Genomic DNA, 25001 nt, shown 5'->3' on the forward strand with positions numbered 1-25001 from the left:
TAGGCGGTGGGGAGAACGGGCTCCCCGCCTACCTCCAGGCGCCTGCTGTATCCTCCTCCCGCGATGGAAGGCCCTGCAGCTTCCTTCCCCTGCTCGGGGAGGATGCTCGCAGCCTGCGGCCCCAGCACGCCCTAACCTGGGGGCGGGGCCGCGCGCAGACCGCGCCCCTAGGGCCCGCCCCGCCGTGGCGCACGCGGCTCCGCCCCGGGGCGCGTTGGGGCGGCGCGAGAGGGGAGTTTTCCGCCCAGCCACCCCTCTTCCAGACTCTCCCTGACTGCTGAGCAGCTCGCGGGTCCCGAGTGCCCAGCGAGCCCCGAGAGCGGGAGTGGGACATAACTCGAGGCTGGTCCGAGGTGCCGCGCCTGGGACGCCAGCAGAGAGAGCCGCTGCTGCCCGCGTCCCCGTTCGCCCCTCGTGGTCCCCCACCCCGGTTGCCAGTGGCTAGGTAAGTGAGGGTTCCCCGGCCTGCTGGGGGCAGGGGACGGGGCGGTGGCAGGGTTACGCGGCCCCCGCCGGAAGGCCCCGGACTGTTCCTCGCCCCCTCCCGGTCCGGCCCTGCGGCTTCCTGGTTACACGGCGTGTAACCGTAAGGGGGCGGGTGTCGGGCTGGTCCCGGACGGACTGAGTCGGCCTGGCTGCCCAGCTCGGTCAACGGTGGGGAGCCCTCCCTGTGGGGTGGGGGGTGCACAGGCGGGGCCCCCAGTGGCCAGGGCCACGTGATTGTGCTGCTCCGCCGGAGTCTGGGGCTCAGGGCCTGTGCCGGATTGGGACCGGGTGAACCTGCGACAAGAAGGCGACTGGCTGGTGTGGGGATGGCCGGTGGCCACGGCCCCTCAGACCCCGCTGAGTTCTCGGGAGTGTGTGTACCCTTCTGGGAAGGGCTTATGTTGAGGGGAGCTAGCAGAGGAGGCTGCCTTCAGGAACTTTCCTCCGGAACTGGAAAGACGGAAATTCTGCCAGTTGGAGTTGATTTGTAAGGCACTCTATTTGAGAGAATGCGGGATCTATCCCAGGTGCTGTGTTCACCTGTGTGTTTACCTTCTCTGCCTTTCCCCCATTTCAACCTTGAGCTACAGTTTCAGGGAGGGATTCTTGACTTACCTCCCGCTGGGCTCTACCCAGTCCCCTGCAGATTTAAAAAGGTAGAAACGCATCTGTTGGCTTAAAGGAGAGTTGTGCAGTTCATCAGCTTGAGACTTTGGGGAGGAGAAGCTAAGCTAGACAGTTCTAGCCCAAGCTGGGAACAGTTTGCCTGGCACATTTCTGTCCCTGCCCCTCTAATCAGTGACCTTTCTTCGGAGATTGGGTGTTGTAGGACAGACCTGGGGTATCTGGTAGCCCGCCGCTCTGTCTTCCCTCCCTGCCTTCACTTTACTTCCTGCTGCTTTGACCTGGGCATGGAGTGGCCCTGTGAGGGGTGAGCCTCTGCCCTGCCCCACGGCAGGGACAAAAATTTACAGGGCAGTGCCAGGCTGAGTCCAGGAGCTGGACAGGTAGGGCGTGCTGTCTTGCTCACCCCCGCAGGCTCTCATTATGCTCCTCCATTCCTTCCTTGTTTCAGTCAGTTGTTGGGGATTCCAGGAGGATTAACAGGGCCCCTTCCCTCAAGGCACTCTTCATGCTACCAGGTGTTCCCTGACAGGAGAGGCCAGGTGAGGTGCCAGGGCTATTTGTTGCCCTGGCGTGGGGTGCTCACTACCTCGGGCTCCTGCATCCCTCCCGAATCTCGCCTCTTACTAGTCTCTATGGCTTCATTTCCTCATCTTTAAAGTGGGGGGTAATAATAATACCTACCTCACAGGGTTATTGTGAGGATTAAATGAGTTAATATACTTAACAACCATACAGCTCAGGCACTGATCTGAACAGGTGGTGACTGGTGCACCATACCCCTGTGTCCCAGGATAGACATAAAGCTTACAGCAGGGCCTGGCGCATGAGTAATCATCTGTAAGAGTCGACAGTAATAGTAACAATAGCTATCACTCCCTTCTTGCCCTGAAGGTCCGAGTTGAATTACTCTCCTTCTGGCCTGTTCCTCTGTCTTAGCTCATGCTGTTCTGCCCTCCTTCCCCCAGTTCTGCCTGTTATTCACCACCCTCCAGGGAGCCATCCAGGTGCCTGGAGGAGGAAGGGACAAGACATGCTGCGAGCCCATGCAGCCCTCCTCCACTCCTTTGGCATCACTTCTCAAAACTCGCCTTGGAGTAATAATTATATGGCCACAAATCTTCTCTCTGCCCCGTCCTTTGTGTCTGGAGGGTGGGGGGGGCGGTATTTCTCACTCATCTCTTGGTCTCACAGCATCCAGAAGGGACCTTGCCGAATGTCGGTACTCAGTAGACATTAGCTAAGTGAAAGAGGCAGGCCAGGGAAGTAAGGTTTCCCTGTTCTTAAACTATTTGACTTTGGAAGCTGAATTTGGATAGGCCAAAAAAACCCAACAACTTGGGAGAGTGAGATGGAAGTGAGTCCAGACTGAGAGGTGGGCCTAGGAACTGGCTGAGAGGCCAAGTGGGAGTCCCCTTGGACTCCTTTATGTCTCCAGGGCAAGGATGGTAGTCAGGGCTCATCCTGGACCGCTGCACCTAAGATCCATTAGTGATGCCTTGGCCACGTGATTTTGGGAGGATGGGTAGTTTGAGGTGGTAGGAGTGAGAATTGAGCCAGAATAGGTGAGTGTGGGTTTTTCTTGGGAATTCACTGGGGGTGGGGGGAAACCCTGTGTGGGCAGGAGGTGAATGTAGAAATGAAATCTGTGCCGAGTGCTGGATGTTCAGAGGACCCAGGGTCTTTGTGGAGCTCCCCTTCCTTGCTGCTCCTTCCTCTTCTCAGCTGCCGTCTTCTCCCTCCCGCTAAGCCTGAAGCAGTCCCTGATACTTGTCCCATGGGGACCACTGGAGGAAGATTCTGTGTATAGGTGTATTTCACAATCACAGCCAAGCAGACAGACTCAGGTTTCTCTGAGTTTTTCTCCTCAGCACCCTGTGAGCCCATTGCCTGCAGAACATCAGGAATCTGAGGGCTACCTAAATAGAAAAGCTCTTAGGGGAAATGAAGAAACCAAAGTCTCCTTGTTGGGAATTTGCATTTTTAAAAGGAGTTATGAAATTCATGGCGCTTTCTAATAACCCTGAAACCATACCATATTAAGCCTACTGACCCTGAGCCCGGTACCCCATGAAATAAAGGTCTGATGTCACGTGGTGGTTTGTATTTGGGAGAATCCTGACAGTGCAGCATGAACAGTGACTTGAACCACAGCTGACTTTGCTCCTGATGTGAGAAAGTAACAGATGAGGCCAATGGAGGGGTGAGGAGACAGAGTTCTCATCCATGCTTGGTATCCTGGGACAAGCCACATAGCCACACAGAGTCCCGGAGTTCTGGGTGGTAAAATGCCTACCTCACGTGGTAGTTTGCACAATCTGGTGAGATGATGTTTGCAAAAGGGGTTTGAGATCAGTTAGGGGGTGGTAATGGCAGTGTTGATATCTTGGTTGTGTTCCTGCAGGGAATCTTGAAGCTGGGGGTGGAGTGTGCAGATGGCAGGTAGCTGACTCCTGGTTCTGTGATCTCTGAGTGTCTAGTCTTCCAGGGGCTTTTGCTCCTGAAGGTCCCACTGCCTTAGCAGAAAAAAAGGGGGAGGAATCACTCCTGAAACTGAGAGGGAAGTCAGGAGCCCCCAGCCTCTTACACCTGTAGCGTGGGGAGAGACTGGCTTAGAGGACAGTGTGAGGGACAGGGAGAAACTCAGAGGCTGATAACAGGGAGCCAGAGGGAGTATATGGCAGATTAAGCCTGGGGAGTGGCATCCCTGGGGGAAAAGGGTGTGTATGTGGGGGGCTGGTGATAGCAGACATCAGCTTGCTGTGTCCACCTAAAAGGTCATGCTATTTTAGGAAGCGGGTGACAAGGGATATTTCTGTTGAACTCAGTGTTAGTGAGTATCCACTGTTTGCCTAGCCCTGTGCTGGGAGCACAAAAGCAGAGGCCACCCCTACCCACCCTAGGTTGTCCCCTGCCTGTTCTGTAGTACAGATGTAAAATAATTTATTCAACCTTTCCCCCATTGCTGGGTATGGAGACAGTTGACTGTTTTTATAGTTTGAAATGGTGTTGGAGTAAACAATCTATAAAATCCTGTTTGGAATGTCACTGAATGTTTTATTTATAAGGAAGAATTCACATTTTTATGATATTAAGTTTTCCAAATCAGGGACAGGTTACAGGCCCTGTGATGTAGAATGTCTTCATTAGATATTAAGAATAGGATTCTAATTGGGTATGCTGGAGATATAGATATAGATATATATATATATATATATATATATATATATGTCTCATAAAATATGTGTCATATAATTTGGAAATTATTTGTAAATAATTTTTTTTATTCCTACTTTTTTTTTTCTGTTTGTTGGTCATTCATTTCAACCTTTATTGTTACTCATTTCTTTTTACTTCTGGCTTATTTTGTTACTCTACTTTTAACGTCTAAATTGGTTCATTTATTTTTAGTCTTTTATTTTAATTAAAAAAGTATATAAAGCTCAACATTTTCCTCCGAGTACAACTCTAGCCAATGGGCCTTTGTATGAAATGCTCACCTTTCCATTGCTTTCTAGTACTCTGTAGATCAGTTTTGATCCAAGGATTTTTTAGAAGGCAGCGTCTTGAATTTTTGAGTAAGTTTTATGGGGGGTATGGTCATATTTTAATGTTGACTGCTAGTTTTATTGAGTGAATGTTCTCAGCAAAATCTCTTGTTGGACTGTATTAAGATTTTCTTTGTGGCCAGCTGCACAATCAATGTGAAAAGGTTTCATGGACGTGTACTCTCTGTGGGATACAGACTTCAGATATATCTGTGATCTTGAGGTTGCCCTCTGCATCCCTGCTTATTGAATCTTTTTTTTGAGTCAAGCTCAACTTATATTTGTCTTGGATTTATGAATTTGGCATTCATGTTTGGTGTATACAGGTTTATCAAGCTTACCTTTGTGGATTGTACCTTTTGTCTTTTGTTGCTTATTCAGTGCTTTTGGCCTTTGGCCTTAGGCCTTAAATTCTGTATTAACTCTTTTAGGAGCATATATCACCAAGAATCTGGGAGAATCCCTTCTTCTTTACAGTCCTAAAATTAGTAACTAAGTGCATTTTATAGGACAGTAAGTGAAAGGCTCAGAAATTTGGAGGCAGGTGTCAGTCAGGGAGGGGGTAAGCCACATCCTTTAGTTTCCACTCAGACTCATGCAGAGTAGGTAGTAATCAGGCTGCCCCTGCTTGCTTCTGAGTCAGGATTACTGTGAGCTCCCCCTCCTTGCCTGTCCCAGTGGCCCCCATGATAGCCAGGTTTTAGGAGGGATGGGTAAAAGGAGATCTGTCTGCAATGCCCAGGGATGGGCCTGAGTACCGCTCCTCTGCCTTTGTGTTTGGTTCCCCCCCATCCCTTAGGTCCAAGGAGGTGGACGGCTGTGACTCGCAATTACATTTCCTTCCTCCTGAAGTGGCAAGACGTACTTTCTCTGTTCCCCAAGGGATATGACAAAACAGTACACAAAAATGTCCCAGGGCCAAATGTCAGGTATAAAGACTTGGGCCACAAGTTTTACACTCGTTTCTATGCTTGTGTTTTAAGTCACATAAACTATTTCAAGGGACTAGAATGGCCTAAACCCTGTTGTACCATGGATTCCTAGGGAGTAGTTTTCCAAGTCTTGTGTTTCCAGATGGCTGAGAAATGGTTGGAAATAACCCTCAGTTTGCAGAGACAGGATTATTGGAAAGTCCTCGACATGTTTTTAATATTAATATTTCCACTTCTGGTTTTTCTTTGTGTTTACCTACTATGTCTTTGCCTTAATTTTTAACTTTTCTTTCTCATTTAAAAAAAAAGTGTTTCTCTTGTAATCAGCATGTGACTGGGGTTGGGGGACATGGCAGAAGGCAGTGATAATAGCAACAAACCGAATTTGGTCATTTCTGTCTTTGGTAGAGAATTCAGACTGTTTGCATACCAGATAGTCTTGATTTTATTTCTTGTGTCTTGTTTTCTGTTTATTATTTACTATACTTGGATGTTGTTTCTTTCCTGATTTCTGCTGTCTGGGTTAAGTTTCTCATCATTCCTCTTCCTTCCTCTTCCCCACCCACTTGCATTAGGATTCAGGTTTGGCCATGATTTAAGAGAGGAGTTTCTCTATCTCCAGAAATTGGAGTCCAGAGTTAATAAGTGTCTGTTCCATGAGGTTGTCCAGGCATGAGGCTCCTTATGAAAAGTTGCTCCCAGCATTCTCCAGGGCTTTGGTTTTCAACCTTGAGCATGTTTAAGAATAACTGGGAAGGTTTGTTAAAACACAGATTCCTGGGCCCCACCCCTAAAGGTTCTGAGTTAGGGGGTCTATGGTGAGGCCCGAGAAATTTCCTTTCTGACAGGCACCCAGGTTGTGCTGATGCGGCCAGTCTGGGGACCACACTTGGGCAGTGCTGCTCTGGGTGCTTCCCTTACCTGCGAGGCCCAGGACAGCTGACTCCCTGACAGGGCCCTGCCTTGCTGCCAGGGAGGCTTGGAAACGTAGTCCTTATTTGGGACTGCCACGTGCCAGGCTGCAGGTAGTGCATGGAAGCAAGAGGGGGCAGATGGTTGAGGGGGGCGACGACCGAAGTTTCTGGAACACCACCCACTGGTGTCCTCAGTCTGAAACTACTCCTGTGCTTGTCGGTTTTGCCACTGGCTAGGCCAGCCTTCCTCGGGTTAGGAAGTAGGAATGGTATCTTGTGACAGGGACAAGCCAGCAGGCAGTGCAGGGGGTGGCAGCCTCCGATCCTGAGGGCTGGTGGCTAAACAGGCAAGTTGCTGCTGCTAGTTTGCTCATGCTCTGAGGGTCTCGCTGCTTCCAGGCCATTCCCAACAGTCAGGTCTGGCAGCCATTCGTTCTGCCGCTTGGAGTCACCTCCTGATCTTAGAGGCCCCTCGGGATGCGGGGGCGGGTGTCCCTCCAAGACCCAGCTTTGGGATGGAGAGAGTCTTACTGTGCTTCCTTCTCCCGACTTACCTTCATCAACTCCAGGTGTGACACATCAGTGTCTATTTCTGGGAGAGCTTGGGGACAGAGGCCATTTGAACCCTGAACTGAGTTGAGCTGTTGGTCAGCGCGGCTCCTGATACCCTGGAAAGATCAAAACGAGTGGCTGCCAACCCCTGCTCTCTGCTCTTGTTAACTCATGGCGGTGAACCTGGGGAGAAGCAGTGTCACAGAGGCGTCCCTGGGCAGAGGATGCTTTCTCTGTGGCTTGACGATATGGGGCTGTATTAGGAGGCAGCAGAGTCATTTTCTCATTCTGTCTTCCCCAGGGTAGCCTTTACATTTCCAAGCCCATTCTCCAGCCCAGGAAGGTGGAATGGCGCCCAGAAGCCTGAGTGGAGGGGAGCCAGCCTGGGCCGCGATGCATCGGCCGGGAGGTCGAGAAACATGATTTGAGTCTTTGTCCTGTCCCAGCCGATCCTGAGAGCCCAGGCGGGCCTTGATCTCTAGGCCTCGGCTCCCACCTCAGTAAAACAAGCTGGTTGAGTCAAAGAATCTCCTGAAGGCCCCTTCCAGCCCTAATACCGTAGGATTCCTGTGTAATCCAAATGCCAGCGCACTGGGAATTGGCTTTATTTCTTTTTATTTTTTAAAAATAATTTTTATGTATTTTATTTATTTATTATTTTTGGCTGCATTGGATCTTTGTTTTTGCGCGCAGGCTTTCTCTAGTTGCGGCGAGCGGGGGCTACTCCTCGTTGCGGTGCGCAGGCTTCCCACCGCGGTGGCTTCTCTTGTTGCAGAGCACGGGCTCTAGGAGTGTAGGCTTCAGTAATTGTGGCATGCGGGCTCCGTAGTTGTGGCTTGCGGGCTCTAGAGCTCAGGCTCAGTAGTTGTGGCGCACGGGCTTAGTTGCTCCGCGGCATGTGGGATCTTCCTGGACCAGGCCTCAAACCCGTGTCCCCTGCATTGGCAGGCGGATTCTTAACCACTGCACCACCAGGGAAGGCCTGGCTTTATTTCTAAGATGTGTCTTTCTGAGCCTGCTTGCTCAAGTTCAACCCCTTGGTCAGGCCTGGACACTGGTCCGTGGCCACTTTCCAGCCTGCTTTGCCCGGAGCTTCTCCAGGCTGGGCCGCCCCAGGTGCCAGCCCTCGGAGGGCAGAGTCTGAGGCACTGTCTGGCTAATGATTGACATGGGCTCCAGCTATTCCTAATTCATGGGTGTGGGTGAGGAGTTGAATATTTAACAGCACTTTCTGTGGGCTTTTTGTTCAGTGCCTGGGAAAGGACAGTCAGGGTTGGTGGAATGCGGCCTTGGGGCTCCCTGGCTTGCTCCTGGGGCCTGATGGCATCTGTGACCCACACCTCAGAGATGAGGCAGTGCCCCAGCAGAGTCAGGGATGTTCATACGCCCTCTCACATAACTTGAGGTTCTACCTTGTCGTGGGAGGGAGAAAGGGAATATCTTAGATCAGTCCTTTCTGCCCCCAGAATTCCTGGAGCCTCTGTACCAGAAGCTCTGACCGAAGAGGTCATTGGGACAGGTGCCACCAGGGTGTGAAAGAGATGAATCAGGGTACACTGGTGTCCTGTTGGTGTGTGTCAGGGACCTTGCTGCGCCCTGCCCCATACTGGCCAGTGGAGGAGGAGAGGAGAGGCCTGTCCTATAGCCCGGGCACTGACTTTCTCACTGGGAGGCCTAGAAAAAGTAATTCTGCCTCGGGCACTAGTCTGGTGTGTGATCCTTGCTTGTCAAAAATTATCCCTGAGCCTTAGTTCCCTTGAGATGATAATACCTCTCTTGCAGGATTGTTTCTAAGGTTAATGAGGTGACATATAATGAGGTAATATATGTATTAATACCTGTCATAGGTACTGGAAAAGGGGGAGTATTATTAGAGCACTAAGAAGACATAGAAAACATTTTAGGCCAAGTGCTGGTAAGTTCCAGAAAGGGAGATCATCGTTGTGGGTGGAGAGATCAGGGTGGGCTTCATGAAAGAAGCGGGGCTCCATCTAGCTTAAAGGAAAGCCAGAATTGACTTAGGCTTAAGGAAGGCACAAAGGAGACAGGAGGACAGACCAGGTAGAGGGACTGTTTGAGCAGAAGTTCTGAAGATGGAAAGTGCTGAGGTATTGGCTTGACTGAGCTACAGACATGCATTTCCTGCATTCTTCCCATCACACGGAGACCTCCAGGGACCTTCCATTTTCTTGCCATGGCACAGCCCAGGGCGGGTTGGCAGGCTTTAGCATCCCACCTGCACAGTGATCAGCCCCACCTGAGATCTGAAAGAGCATCTTCTCCTCCAGTGTGATCTGCAGATTCTGACGGGGTTTTCTTTTCAGCTTCCAGCTGAACAAGACTGGCTGGGGACTTGGTCACCATCAGAAGAGCAGCCCTTGATAAGTGCTATTTGAAGGAGAGGTTTCCTGGGGGCTTCTAGGAGCTGGAGTATATACTGTCTCAGGTCTTCTAGGTTTGAAGGGACTGACTGGGCCTTTCCAAAGGCATTTGAACAGGCCCCAGGACTGTAGAGGCCCAGGGACTCCCTGCTGCCTTTAGGTCTTTAGTCTTGTGCACCATCCCTCTCCCCATCTCTTACCTGGCAGGGCCCTGGATAAACATTTGTTCCTTTCATTACAAATATGGGTACCTGCAGGGACAGCCCTGGTGGGGACAGTGGGCAGCCGAAACAGGCATCCTGGATGAAGGGGCAGCTGCTGCAGCCCTAGCTGTGTGCCACCACGTGGGAATGTAGGACCCTTGTTGCCAGGTTTCCTGTTTTTCCATTTAAAACAAAATTTAAGTTGGAGAGTCTCTTTTGTGGCCTCACCCCTCCCCTCCCCACAACAAAATAAATGTTTGTGAACTACAAAACCTCCAGGGAGCCCCAGGTCCTGGGCAGCACAAATCGACAACCACGGATCCCTCGTAGGCTCACTCGTTTGTTTAACAGATGAGGGAGAGGTGCCCAGGGGAGCCTTGGGTTTGCCAAGGCCCACCCATCAGAGAGAAGCCGCTTTCCTAGACACCACGCCTCCCACCTCTCCTCCCACCTCTCCTCCCTCCTCTCCTCCCTCCTCTCTGCTCTCAGAGCCCTTTCCTGATTCTCAGCCGTATCCATTCTGCCTGGGAGAGGCTCTTAAACATTTTGTGGGTATTTTCCTGTGATTGCTCTTTTGTGTTTATCTCCCCAGCTAGAGGGAAAGCCTGGTGCAGGTCAGAACTTTTGTTTTTCCCTCCTGTGCTCCGGGAAGTCTAGCCCAGCACTGGGTGTCTCTCTGAGCCCAGAGGTGGAACTAGTGTGAAGCTGATGAAACTTAACCTTCAGGTTCAAGCCCCCCCCACCACCCCCCAGTCACTTGTGTGTGGCCTTTGCAAGGCTGTGGGAGAGGCCCTGGCAGTGAATTCACAAAGTCATATGGTTTTGTAGAATTTGCAAGAAAGTGTTCTGCATCCAGGGTCTTAAAAGGGCCCCTAAAATTATATAGGCTTCAGGCTCAACAAAACCTGAACCTCCCTCTGAAGGTGCTGTGAAAACTCCCCAATTGGCTTGGGTCCTGCCTTTTGGACAGTGGGCCCTTGGCTTGGGAGCAGGAAGTGGGCGGGTCCTGAGCCAGCCCTGGGAGGATCTTGCTGTGTCACCTTGGCCTGTCACTTCCACCCTCTGGTTGTCAGTTTCTCCACTTGTGAAATAGGAGCCGAGGTGGGGTGGGCGGGAATGAACTGAGTCATCTCTAGGGCAGAATGATCTCTGGTGTCCCAGTTGCTTGGTTTTGGCTGGCTGGGTGTGATTGCCCCACCAACCGGAACATCACAGTGCCCGCCTTTTCCCTCCCAAGAGCATTTGCATTGCTGGCTGGGTGTGCCTGGCCGGCCATAGGGAACCCACTCACAAGCCCTGGGTCTCACCATGGTGACTTTGTTGACTGATAATAATACAAGCAAGCAAAGCTTTACTGAGTGAGCTCTTATTTCCAGACACGTAGGAGACGTGAGCACCTGGTCCCTCCCTTCTCGGTGGAATGGTTTTTTCTGTGGTCTTCGTTTATTGCTTCTCTTGCTGACTGAGATAGACTTGTGCACTGGTCTCTTATACAAAGAGAGGCTTTTCAAAGAGGATACCATGGAAAGATCCGGAGGGAAGGAGAGAAGCGGTGGTCACTGTATGTACTTGCTTTCTATTGCTGCTGTAGCAAATTATCCATATTTAGTGGCTTAAAACCACACAGCTTTTTTTTTTTTTAAATACCATTTTAACCATTTTTCGGTCTGCGGTTTGGTGGCATTAAGTACATTCATATTATTGTGTAACTGTCACACCATCCATCTCCAGAGCTTTTTATCTTCCCAAACTGAAACTGTGTCCCCATTAAACACTAACCCCCTACTCCACTCTACCCTCCCCCTGGCCCTCAGCACCACCATTCTATTTTCTGTCTATGAATCGGACTACTCCAGGTGCCTCATAGAAGTGGACTCGTAGAGTATTTATCGTTTGACTGGCTTATTTCACTCAGCATAATGACCTCAAGATTCATCCATATTCTAGCCTGTGTCAGAGTTTCCTTCCTTTTTAAGGCCAAATACTCTTCTGTTATGTATATACTGCATTTTGCTTATCCATTCATCTGTTGATGGACATTTGGGTTGTTTCCACATTTTGGCCGCTGTGAATAATAACTTCTGTGAACACTGGTGTACCAATATGTTTGGGTCCTGCTTTCAGTTCTTTTGGGTACATATGCAGAAGTGGAATTGCTAGGTCGTAGGTTTAATTTTTTGAGGAACTGCCCTACTGTTTGCGGCTGCCCCATTTTAGCACACGACTTTACCGTCATACGGTTTTGTCTCACGGGTCTCCTGGTGTTTGTTGGCAGGGTTATATCTGTTCTGGAAGCTCTAGAGGAGAATCCGTTTCCTTGTCTTTTCTAGCTTCTAGAGGCCGTCTGCATTCTTTGGCTCCTGGCGCCCTTCGTGCATGGATGGAATCCCTCTCAAGCTTCTTATCTCTTTCTTTTCATCTTTATTTCTCCTCATCCTTTCCTTTCATCCTTAACATAGCAAGGAAAGGACTCATGGGTCCACCTAGATAATCTAGGATACACTCCCCATCTCAAGGTTGGTAACCTTGATCACATCTGCAAAGCCCCTTTGTCATGTAGGGCAACATAGTCACCAGTTCTGGGGGATCAGAGTGCAGACTGTCTGTTGGGAATATTTTTGACAGACCTACAAGGAACCTGATGGTGCCTTGATCGTTGGCTTTGAAAAGCCCTCCCCTCTCCCCTTTCCCTTTCTCAAAATTGTCTTGAAGCACCCATGACCGTAACGACTGGTTAGGTACTACCCTCATTGTGTGGGCTAGACACCTGGTAGACACTGAATAAGTTTGGGTGTCTGTCTGGGATCTTTGATGACCCTTTTTCCCCTCTCCAAACATCAGAGCCTGTCCTCTTTGACCACTTGGGAGGGTACAACACTGGCTGAATTGGTCACAGAGTGGATAAAACTCTCCCTATATTACAAAGGTCTTCCCTGTTCTTACTTCGTTCAGTCCTCACAGTAACTTCAAGGTAGGTGGGCAGACAGCTTGGAGGTTCAGAGAGGTTAAGTTGTCCTGTGAATGTCACACAGCAAGTGGTGAAGTTAGGACCCAGACCCTACCTACCAAGCTAATGCTCCTTAGGGAGTAAGTTAAAATTAACTGAGCACCTACTCTATGCTAATAAGCTACATGATGGATGGCTTTATATGCGTGTATCGGTGCATCAGACCCTCACCACCACACAGTAAGATGAATGTACTTTCCCCAGTTTTAAGGAGAAAGGCTCAAAGAGGTTAAGCAACATGCCCAAGGTCAAACGGCCAGCAAGTGGTAGAGCTAGAATTGGAACCATTGTCATTGGACCCTGTGTTTCTCCCTGGTTGCCCTGCAGCAGTGTTAGAAGATTCTATCAAGGCTGTATGGGCCATGGATAAAATTCATACGACAGAGCTCTTGATGGGGGAGCGTCGGTTGTGCAAAGATGGGGGCACTGGTTTAGAGTGTGGGAAAGAGAGTAATTGGAGGTGGTAGAAGATCCTACAGAGGACCTGGGATTGGATGTTATGAGACCCAGGGTCGGTGATGCTTAGGCTGTGTAACCTGGATGAGCCACCCAGCCTCCCCTTCCCCACCCAGACGAGGGAGGGGTTCAGAGAAGGAGCTCCCCAAGTTCCTTTCCAGCTGAGCTTCTGACGGGTTCATTGTGCAGACAGTACCTGCCACCGAGTTTGGAGTGAGGTGCACCCCTGTGGGCCCAGGCGATCCTGGAGGAACAGCGCTTGGGTTGCAATTTGTAGGAAATGGAGGGACTCGAGCGCTAAGTCTGGGACAGCCAGGAGGCCTCTAGTACTCTGGGACTTGTGCTTGATTTACATCCGCTAGTCCTGAGGAGCGCCTTCTGATCAGGTGGTGTGATTGCCAGCAGCTTCCCCATGCGGAAGTGGTGAAACTGACAGACACAGACCTGCCTCCCCCAGCCTGAGCTGCACTTAGAAACAAACCACGGTTTCCGTATTTGGGGAAGGGGAAAGGGGTATTTGGGGAAGGGGGTATTTCCTTAGGTCCTGGCCACACCTTGGACTTAGGTGGGGGGATTTTTCTTTCACTGCCACTGCGTCTGTCACAAGAACCTTGGCGACTACAAGGACCGCAGCCTGAGCCCCCGTCATGTCCTGGGCCTGGTTGTCAGCCAGATACTGACCACCATACCTGGGTTCACCTGCTTCCTCTGTGGCCGCTTTCGACTCCTCAGAAATCCTGAATCGGGGTTGGCATTTGGCTAAGCGTTGGCTCTTCTGGAAGCCTGTTTGGTATGGGCACCTGTCACAGGGGACTCTCCCGATGAGCTGGAGTGACTCAGGTTTGCCAGGGCTGTGCCGTGGAGGAGTTAGTAGAGAGACCTCCTGTGAATCTCCCTGTCTGCCTGCAGGTACTTTTCCATGAAAGTGTTCCCTCCTGCCTCGCTCCCTCCTCACTCCTTCGCAATTCCCACGACCTGGTCTGGAAAGGCAACTGAGAGCAGAGAAAATGGTTTCTATCAGGGCCAGGCCCAGAGTGGACATGCTGACAGCAGGCTCCTGGGTGCTGGCAGGGCTGGAGCTTTGTGCAGGCTGAGGCCCTGCTCCCGGGCAGGTTTCTTTTCCAAAGGCCTTTTCAAAGGTGCTTCCTCCTCCATCCCTCCCACCCCCTTTTTTTCCTGGAGCTTGGACCAAGCCTCCAGGGTACCCAGGCCTGCAGCAGGGATGGAAAGAAAACATTGCCAGTTTCCTGTTGGTGGTTTCTCCTCGGGGAGATTGGAAAATCCAACACAGCCATTCCTATCCAGGATCTGCTGCTGCACTGGGCTTGGTGTGGGAGAAGGAGCCAGCTGACTTTACTGCTCCTGTCCTCTGCCCTTCTTCACACTGTTCTGACCCCCAGCTCTCCACCCTGTCCCCTCCCTGCTCCCACATTTCTCATCCTGTGTATTATCAAATGGCCCAGGGTCCTCTGGGACCCTCTAATCCTGTTTGCTATTTTATGTTGGGGAAACTGATACAATGAAAGGTTAAATGATATCATGAGAACATATTTGATGTTAAACTATTACTATCTACATTGAACAGATGTGGAAAACTGAAGCCCAGAAAGATTAAATAACCTGCCCAAGACCACACACCTCTTAGGGAGCAGAACTGGGATTTGAACCTGGGCCGTCTGGCTTCAGAGTTCATGTTCCTCCCACCACCCTAGACTGCCTTTAGTGAAATACTCGGGATCACGGTGAAACCTGGTGTCCTGCTTCCTAATTCTGTTGTATTCCATCAACCAGTGTTTTTAAAGTTTTGGTCTTTGAAATACTAGTGTCTGGGGCCGGTGGGCTCTGTGAGGAAATATAGCGTAGGGATAAAAGTCCTGAGCTTTGGAGCCTGACTGCTTGGGTTTGAATCCTGGCTTACCATTTACTGGTCATAACGTAGGGCAACTTGTATAATCTCTCCATACCTCAGTTTTCTTATCTCTAATACAGAGATCATAATCTTAGTATTTGTCTTATAGAGTTGTAAAGTTCTATTCCATGTATAGCACTTAACACAGTGCCTAGTACGTAATAAGTATTCGATAAATGTTAACTATTATTATTGCCTAGTAAGTTTGGGAAATTGAGGGAAAAAGTTAAGCAGGCACCTTTGTTACAGGACTTCTCGGAGCCTTTATTATGCTATTAAGTATTGGCACTTTTCCGGAAGGGGATGTAGTAGGCAGCATTTTCCAAAGTTTTTGGATAACTAATCTCTTTCTCTCTTTTAACTGGGCACCTGGTAAATTCTCAACTCATAAGATGTAAGTTGGTGTTGGGAAACACAGTTCAGGAAGCACTGAGGTCTACATCATGCTGCCTGTTTTTGCTTGGCAAGGCTGAGCTGGAGAAGGGAGTCCAGGCTAGGCCTGAGCACGACTTTGAAGGACTGTGTGTGGCAGAGCTTGGGCTGTGCCAGGCTTCTCTCCTCCTGTCCCTGTAGGTATGGGGAGAGGGAGGTGGTGGGAGCCGAGGCACCTGAGGGTTTCTAGAACCTCCTGGCCATGAGGAATGTCCTTGGCTGACCACAGTTCAAAGCAGTCATTGCACTGTCCTTGGAGGAGGGGTCTTAAAGTAGGTCACCAATGGCAGGACCGGTTGGGACCACCAAACAAGCCAGCCCAGCCCAGGTTGAAATGGTCACAGGTTTTGCAGTATGACCCTCTTAGGGAAAAGCAGGCAGGCTTTGCTCCCAGCAGGCTGAGTTCAACCTTGGACCCTCTCCCCATGTGTTTGTGACTTGAGTAAGCGGTGTCCCTGGCATATTTTGGCTCCAAAACCAAGGTGGTTAGAAACTAGATAATCTTCAAGTTTCCTTCCAGCGTAGGCATTTAGGAAGTCTGTAAATCTAGGATTGGGGTGAAAACCTGAAGAGGTGTCCTCTTCAGGAGTCCTAAAATCCAACTAGGAAGAGCCCCAAGAGGTGAAGCTCCCTGTCACACCCGAGGTCTGGGGAGGTGAGGGCCTGGCTCCAGGTCACTGGTCGGGGCCCTTTTCCATATTAACATTCTTGGAACTGACTACCTTAAATAGTCTTGCTTTGGGCCCCATTCGCACCCTGCTCTGGGTTGTTGCCTCCCAGCAGTGACCCTGGAGAGATGGGCCGTGTATGGCGGTCAGGAGCTGCTCAGACCGGCTCAGGGCTGGCTAACCCTTCATCTCCCAGCAGCCAGGTACTGGAGGTGGGCCAGGAAGGCATGTGGCTGGCTGACCGGTTACACCTTAGCCTGCCCAAACCTAGCTTTGCACTGGAGCAAGGAGAGTTTGCAGATAAGCAAATTTCTTCCTTGTTTTTTTAAAAATTATACATACATGTATACACGAACACACATAAACTGTATATATATACATACATATATGCATTTACATTTGTGTGTATGTGTGTGTGTGTTCTGTCTTGAATTATACTTTGGAAACTGCTCAGTGGTGACCTTTGAGTAGGGGATTAGAGGGGAGAATGAATTTTGTTTCTTTGTGCCTTTCTGTTCCATTTGAATTTCCCTACAATGTGTTTGTATTCCTTTTATTTTTAAATGTGATTTATTTTTTAGAGCAGTTCACAGCACCAGCTGTTCAGCAGTTGAATCAGCAGTTCACAGCACCACCTCCGCCACTATCATCGCCCCACATCAGAGTTACAACTGATGAACCTGTATTGACACAGCATTATCACCCGAAGTCCACAGTTTACCTTACGGTCCAGTCTTAGTGTGGTACACCCTATGGGTTTTGACTAATGTATCCACCATGTTAGTGTCGTACAGAATAGCTTCAGTCTTAAAAATCCTTGGTGCTCTGCCTATTCATCCCTTCCTCCCCCTAACTCCTGGTAGTCACTGATTTTTTAAAAAAATTATTTATTTATTCATTTATTTAATTTTTGGCTGCATTGGGTCTTCACTGCTGCACGTGGGCTTTCTCTAGTTGCAATGAGCGGGGGCTACTCTTTGTCGCAGGGCGCAGGCTTCTCATTGCGGTGGCTTCTCTTCTTGCAGAGCACAGGCTCTAGGCGTGCGGGCTTCAGTAGTTGTGGCTCGCGGGCTCTAGAGCGCAGGCTCAGTAGTTGTGGCGCACAGGCTTAGTTGCTCCGCGGCATGTGGGATCTTCCCGGACCAGGGCTTGAACCTGTGTCCCCTACATTGGCAGGCGGATTCTTAACCACTGCACCACCAGGGAAGCCCAATCACTGATCTTTTTAACTTCTCCAGTTTTACCTCTTCTAGAATGACATATAGTTGGAATCGTGCAGTACATAGCCTTTTCAGACTGGCTTCTTTCACTTAAGAATATGCATTTAAGGTTCCTCCCTGTCTTTTTGTGGCTTGATAGCTCATTTCTTTTTTTTTTTTTTTCCTGCAGTACACGGGCCTCTCACTGTTGCGGCCTCTCCCATTGCGGAGCACAGGCTCCGGACGCGCAGGCTCAGTGGCCATGGCTCACAGGCCCAGCCGCTCCCCGGCATGTGGGATCTTCCCGGACTGGGGCACGAACCCGCGTCCCCTGCATCGGCAGGCGGATTCTCAACCACTCTGCCACCAGGGAAGCCCATAGCTCATTTCTTTCACTGCTGAATAATATTCCATGGTCTGGATGTACCACAGTTTATTTATCCATTCACCTTTTGAAGGCATTTTGGTTGCTTCCAGGTTTTGGCAGTTATGAAGAAAGCAACTATAAATATCCATGTACAGGTTTTTGTGTCCATGTGTGTCTTCAGTTCCTTTGGGTGAATACCAAGGAGTGCTGTTGCTGGATCATATGCTAAGAATAAGTATGTTTAGTTTGTAAGAACCTGCCGAACTGCCTTCCAAAGTGGCTGTACCATTTTGCATTTCCACCAGCAATGAATGAGTTCCTGTTTCTTCACATCCTCAGCATTTGGTGTCATCAGTGTTTTGGATTTTGGCCATTCTAATAGGTGTGTAGTAGTATTTCATTGTTATTTTAATTTGCAGTTCCCTAAGGATGTATGACGTTGAGCATCTTTTCATATGCTTTTTTGCCATCTGTATGTATTCTTTGGCAAAATATCTGTTCAGGTCTTTTGCCATTTTTTAATTGAGTTTTCTTTTTTTTTTTTCTTTTTAATTGAAGTATAGTTGATTTACAATGTGGTGTTAGTTTCAGGTGTACTTTATTGTTGAGTTTTTAAGAGTTCTTTCTGTATTTTGGATAACAGTCCTTTATCAGATGTGTCGTTTTAAACATTTTCTTCCATTCTGTAGCTTGTCTTCTCTTCCTTTTATTTTTAAAAAGAAATCAACAAGGATCATCTGAGCTGCATGGTTTAAACTCTGCATTTAAATTTTCGCATAAAAACAGATTGAGGATTTAATGTTAAAAAACTAGCACAAATAAATACTCTAGCCCCCAGACTGGGAAGGCCAGTGGAGGGGTCATCCCACGAAAGCGTCCACCCTAGTCCAGACCCTCTTGGTTTGCTGCTGGGCACTGGGGCGGGAGGTCTCACGGCCGTGCAACTTCTAGCCCTGGGAGATGCGTCCAGGTCTCTGCCTCCTCTCAGTGTTAGCCAGCTGTAAGCTGTGTCCCCACCTGGCCCTCTGAGGAGGACAGTGCTATATCCTTGTGTGAGGCATGGCCCTGCCAGCATCCTTTTTCCTCCATGTCCCTGGAAGTGAGGCAGGACACCAGAAGATGTGCATAGTGCATCGCCCAGCCCTTATTGCCATGTCCCACTGTGGAGGTGGGGGAACAAGATTCCCCATTATGGGGGGGTGTGGCTAGGTCAGGGTAGTGAGGTGCCTCTTGTTCTGGGTGATTTTGCCTCTTCTCCCAACACAACAATTTCTAGATTCCTGTGTTTGGGACTCTGGCTAGGGCCTTTGTGGAGCCCTTGAAATTGAATGGTGTTCTTGTGTACATGTACACAGTTTTAGGGAACAGGCCACTTTACAGTCCCTGAGAAGCCCCCTATGTACCTGCTGTATGCTTTCAACATTCACCTAGCAAACTGAGGCTTGGTCTCATGGGATCCTGGGATGCCCAGGTTTGGTGTTTATCCTCAGAGCTTACTGCTGGGAATAAAGGCTAGATAGAATAAGCTAGAAAGTGTCGAAGTACCTTAAAGGAAGGTTTGTTTCCTAGAGTGTGGAGCACAGAATCAGTTACATCAGAACTTCTGCAGGACTTCCCTGGTGGTGCAGTGGTTAAGAATCCGCCTGCCAATGCAGGAGACATGGGTTTGAGCCCTGGTCCGGGAAGATCCCACATGCTGTGGAGCATCCAAGCCTGTGCACCACAACTACTGAGCCTGCGCTCTAGAGCCAGCGAGCCACAACTACTGAAGCCTGCCTGCCTAGAGCCCGTGCTCCACAACAAGAGAAGCCACCACAATGAGAAGCCCACGCATCTCAACGAAGAGTAGCCCCCGCTCAACGCAACTAGAGAAAGCCCGCGCACAGCAATGAAGACCCAACAGAGCCAAAAATAAATAAATTAAAAAAAAAAAAAAAAGAATCCGTGGAGATGGGAATGGGATGCTTGTTTATATTTCAGATTCCTGGACCCTTTCCAGATTGAAGGGCCCAGAATGATTGGGGCCAAAGCCTTGGCATTTTTAGCAAGCTGTCCAGGAGATTCTCACGCGTGGTGAAGCAGTGCTACAGAAAGTGTAGTCCAGAGTCAAGGAGCATCAGCATGTTTGGGCAAGTCTCAAACCTACCCTTGCAGAGACTATGGGGGCAGGACCCAACAATCTGGGTTAAAACAAGTCCAGCAGGTGATTGTTTTGCAGACTGAAGTTTGAGAAGCACCAGTTTAGCCAGAGAGGGCCACAGCTGGATGAAATCAGGCGTACAGGTGCAGGTAGGTGGTCCCAGTGAGGAAGGAAGGGTGTTATTTGTGCTGCATCGTGCCCCAAGAGAAGCAGGACCAGAGGCCGGAAGTTCCCTGCAGGCTGGTTTCTAGGAACTGGAGCAGTCCCCGAAGAGACCAGCTGCCTGCGGCACTTGGAGGCCCTCTCCAGGGAGTCCCAAGACAGAGCGCTCTGACCAGAGCCAACATGGAACGGGGATGTGCCCAGCCTGTCAGAATCCCGGCCTGTCCACTGTGTGAAGCATCCCACCCAGGCACCTTTTTTCTTTCTTAAAGGGCAGAAGTAGGAGGAAGGCATTGGTCATCACAGAAGGTGTGATATTCGTAGATGCCACAGAGAAAGCAGATCTGTGGGATTATAACCCAGAGGGTTCCCTTCTGTCGTGAAGAGTGAGGGTTGGACAGCGTTGGGAGGGGAAGATGAGGCCCTGCCCCCCAAGCCCTGCCCGAGCTCCCCTCTGAATCAGGATATGGCACCCCAGCGTGCCAGGCCGACTTTGCCAAGGACAGCGGGCCCTGCTGGTGGCCTCTTTTGAGAAACAGTGGAGGCCAGAGTTACCCAAAGACTGGGCCATGAGCAGATTTCTTAATTTTCAAAGAAGCGAGGAAGACTGTAGATGTTGGGAGTCAGAGTTGCGTGCTGATCTGGGACATGTGGTCGTTGGGAAGGGCCAAGGTGGGCACTAGGGCATCCGAAGGTTGAACCAGGCTCTCCGGCTGCCTTTGCTTTTCTCCTGGGGATTATTAGACGGATAAGCTGGAGGGCTCTAGGCCCGGGGTGACGTGTTAGTATTCTCCTTTGATGGAGGCCCTCTTTGGACTGTTGTGAACAAGATGAGAAAACAGGCTGTGGTAGCGTTAGGTGGCCTGGTAGCTGGTTGAACGCCTGTGCCCGTGTGGTCCTGGGTGGGCTGACGACAGGCTGGGAAGCGGTCGGCAGCGACAGTTCAGGAGTGCTCTTTCTGTATCGGTCGCCTGGAAGAATGCAAATGCCATGCTTTCCCAATCGGTGGATATAAAAGAAAGCTGAGAGAGAGTGCTAAGATGCTTGATGTTGGTCAGGATGGCAGGAGATCTCAGTAGGCTAGAGGGACGATGGGCAGAATGGAAGAGAGAAATTTAACAGGAATCGGCATCCTGTTTCCATTGTCCAGCACACCCGAGTGTTACCCATCGGGGAGGTGGGGGGGGAGGGGCGCAGCTACTGCCCTGTGCCCTCCAATCACCCCTGGGGCCTTTGGTTCCCAAGAGAGCTCAGAAGGAGAACGGAGTGGGTCGCAGCCGCGAAGCTATTTCAGGCAGGAAATGGTGGGAGAAAAATGAGACTGTTCTTTCAGAAGAGGGGAAGCCTGGAGGTGGCCTCTTGGGGAGAGGTGAAGATGGGGGGCCTGGGGGCGTCGTCAGGGAACTCTGGGAATGAGCACCATTACCCTGTGAGCGGGCTGAGGCTGGCCTGCGGTCCTGCCCCAGGCCGAGAACCTTAGCAGTCCCTTCAGGTCCGAGTCCCATGGTATATTTATATAATAATGCCAACCCCAGGCTCAGAGCTGGGCTGCCTTGCACTGAATGGACCCTGTGTGAGTTATTCAAATCTTGGAAGAACAGCACGGCCTCAAGTGAGCTCAGAAATCCCCACCTGAATTGGGCCTTTTTTAAAGTTTTTTTTTTAATTGGCATACATGCATGTGGCAAGAAATGCAAATATAAAGTGAGCTTTATTTCTATTCCAGTTTTCCCCTCCAGAGGCAACCAGTGTTACCCAGTTTCTTGTTTAACATTCCAGTGTGTGTGTGTGTGTGTGTGTGTGTGTGTGTGTGTGTGTGTGTGTGTGTGTGTGTACATCACTAAATTTGTACATTTTCTTTTTTTAAAATGAAGTTAGCTTAGCATACACACAGAACTACACCTTGATTAATAATGGTGATCATTTCAAATCACCACTTATAGAGCTGGCTATTTCTAAAAAAGCTACGGAGTATCCCTTGTGTGGATCTGTTTGATTTACTTAACCAGCCTCTTGCTGGTGCATATTTGGGGGTTCCTTCTTGCTGTTGTGGCAGATGCCGCAGTTTAGTGTGTCTGGGAAACAGACTTCCAGAAGTAGAGCTTCTGAGTCAAAGCCTGTGTCATGTTTAATTTCTACATCTCTATTTTTAACTGGCAAGTCAGCATATTAGTGAGGGTGAATATCTGTAGTTCCTTTTCTGTAATTGTTTGCATCATTTGAGTTTCTATAAAGGTTATTGGTCTTTTTCTTATCATAAAACATTTTTCCTAAATTTGTCACTTCCCTTGTCTTTATGTTGTTTTTGTTACTTGTTTCTTATGCAGAAATTTAATTTTATCTTTGGGGATAAGGGCTACTTCTTATGCTTAAACTTTGGTCTGGCTGAAGTTTTATTTTGGCATATGGAACAGGGTAGTATCCAGCTTTTTTGTTTTGTTCTTCCATCCAACTGTGGATGGGCCTTTGGGCTCACTCCCCTGGGAGGTGGTCTCCAGAGACAAAGGTGTCAGGAACACAACTGCAGCTCCCCCTGTTTTTCTGAGGGCCGGTTTCTCTTTCTTCCGTCAGAAAGTTCCTGGCCCATCCATCATTCGCCTCCCCAGGGTGTCTCCTCACCAGTGAAGTCTGAGGGTTCTGGCAGATGGGTCAGACTGAAAGCACCACTAGGGACCTCAGTCACCACATGACAGCGTGTTTGGGAAAGGGCCTTTGGCCCACACCACAGGTCGCCAATTCTAGCTCGCTCCAAGGTCACTAGGCCATCATCTGGCCTCCCATTGCAGTCACCAGTGGGACCCACTGACCCAAACAAATTACCATGCCCACAGAGCTGAGAACCCAGACCCCCCCCCCCCCGCCATGGGGACCAGTGGCACCTTGAGGAAGCCCTTCAGCTCCCTTGGAAACAGCACTCCTGGTTTGCCGGTGTAGCTGTGAAAGGCAGCCAGAACCTTGTAGGTGGATAACAGTGTCTAGAGCGGTGTTTCTCAAAGTGTGTGTTGGTGGGGGGGCGGGGGTCCTTGGACCATTAGAATCACCTGGGAACTAGTTAGAAATGCAAATTCTGGTTCTCCTGACTCAAACCCTGTGGGTGGAGCCCAGCAATGTGTTTAACAAGCCCTCCAGGTGGTTCTGATGCACACTGCAGTTTGAGAGCTAGCTTGGGACCCAGTGTGGGAGGAGGAGCAGCTAACCTAGGGTCAGCAGGTGTGATTGTTAAGGGGGCCTATAGGTTTCCTCACTCTCACTGGTTGTTGGGTGCCTCTCAAACCGGCAGCAGCCACTGATTAGCAAGAGTAGGCAGGTTGCCTGACAGTGTGTGGTGTTACGGCAGATCTGTGTCCCTCCTGGGCAGTTCAGCTAACATGAGACACGGCAGAGAGGGACTTTGTGAGAACAGATTCCCACCATCACCAATAGGCAAGAGCTCTAGGTTCTGGCCTTTCTCCTTCCCTTACTAGTGATCTGCAAGTCACTTACCCTTTCTGAGCTCCATCTGCCCCATCTGTAGGGACAGGATTGTGCTCCCTCACTTGCCCTGATTCCGGATCCTGGATCAGATGAGCCCTCCTGAGGTCTCTTCTTGTTTCTAGGAATGATGATACCATACCTGGTTCCCTTGCCTGGTGAACCAGAGGTTGGAGAACAAAAACCGTAGTCTGGGGCAGAGCCAATTTGGAGGCCGCTGTGTATAGCTTGGGGTCTGTAGGTTGGGCACAGGGAGATAGGGGCTCTGGCTTTCCCTGTTGCTGGATGGACGGTGATAAAGAAGATACAGGCAAATAGACCTGGACCCCCCTGAGAATGAGGTGGGAGAAGAGCTTCACACGTGCAGCATCCCTTGTCAGCAGAAGTGGGAATGGAGCTTGGGTGAAAGGGGTTTTCAGGGAAACTCACTGGTTCATGGGTGGTGAATCCTATAATGCCCCCGGTTGCTGTTGCTGGCGGGGACCCAGCAGGTGCAGGGTGAGCTGGGCTGCCCGCCATGGGTCAGGCCTGATGCAGCTCCTCCTGCAAGGGCCAGCTCGCAGCTGACACTGTTCTCCGGTAAGACTGGTGAGGGCCCCCGGCAGAGCCTGAACACACTTTCCTCTTTCCTTTCAGATCTAACCATGAGCTACCCAGGCTACCCCCCGCCCGCAGGCGGCTACCCGCCAGCTGCACCAGGTAAGAGGGTAGGGGGCAGGCGAGGGAGGGAACGCCCTCTCTGCTCAGGGCCCAGGAGTGGAGAGGGGAGGAACGATGGTGTTTTCCAGATATTTCCTTGCTCCCTTCGGACCCTCACAGTGCAGCCAGGCGGGGGAGGGGCTGGAGAAGAGCTTGGACCTTGGGGCCAGGCAAGGTCAGGGTTTGAAGCCACTTCTGGAAAGCCAGGACCAGGCCAGGCCCCGATCTCTTGCCTTATTAGCTGATAGCAGCAGACAAATGTGTACCGTTCTCTGAGACTCGATTTTCTCCTTTGCACGTGGCTTCAAGCATCTCCATCACTGGGCTGGCCCAGACACGAACACGATAGCCAGGTAAAACCTCTGGCACAGTGTCCTCTGGAGCACTGCTAGGTGACGATTGCCCCTTGTCACTTCTCTTGCCCTGTGCTCAAGGTGTGTGGTTTCCCAGCAGCAGGGCCCCTGCAGTGGGAGGAAGTGGAGGCAGTCGCTAAGGGTCAGATGTTACTGCTGCAGCTGCTCCTGTGGCCCGATAGCAGGGAGGCTGCGCCAGCTGGTCAGGCACCCGTGTCCTACCACTGCCACCTCTGTCATCACCTGAGCAGCAAGAGAGGGAGCAGGCAGGCGATTCCGGGAGAGCTCCATCCTGAGTATCCCGGAGCCCTGGGGCTGGAAAGCCAAACACGAGGCCCTCAGGGCCTTTTCGCTGTCATGGACAGGGCTGCATCTAACAGGCCAACAGCCCGCAGGATGATGCTAGCTGCCTAGCTGCTGTGCTGCTTGTCATGGTGACAGCTGTAACATATGAATGCTCACCGGGCTCCCAGCTAAGCCCTGCCCGGCATTAACTCT

General features: G+C 50.4%; 1 protein-coding gene across 1 annotated transcript in view; it reads left to right on the forward strand.

Annotated features, from left to right (window-relative positions):
• Positions 1–249: 249 nt before the first annotated feature.
• ANXA11 (annexin A11) overlaps positions 250–25001 on the forward strand; it is a 41085-nt gene continuing 16333 nt past the window's right edge. The window contains exons 1-2 of the mRNA XM_082637129.1: positions 250–445; positions 24088–24150. Coding sequence (XP_082493255.1) covers positions 24096–24150 — 55 coding nt within the window. The 5' untranslated portion in view covers positions 250–445; positions 24088–24095. The remainder of the gene's footprint in view (positions 446–24087; positions 24151–25001) is intronic.

The sequence above is a fragment of the Mesoplodon mirus genome, assembly GCF_964341445.2.
Source record: "Mesoplodon mirus genome assembly, chromosome: 2".
In the NCBI taxonomy this organism is placed as follows: domain Eukaryota; kingdom Metazoa; phylum Chordata; class Mammalia; order Artiodactyla; family Ziphiidae; genus Mesoplodon; species Mesoplodon mirus.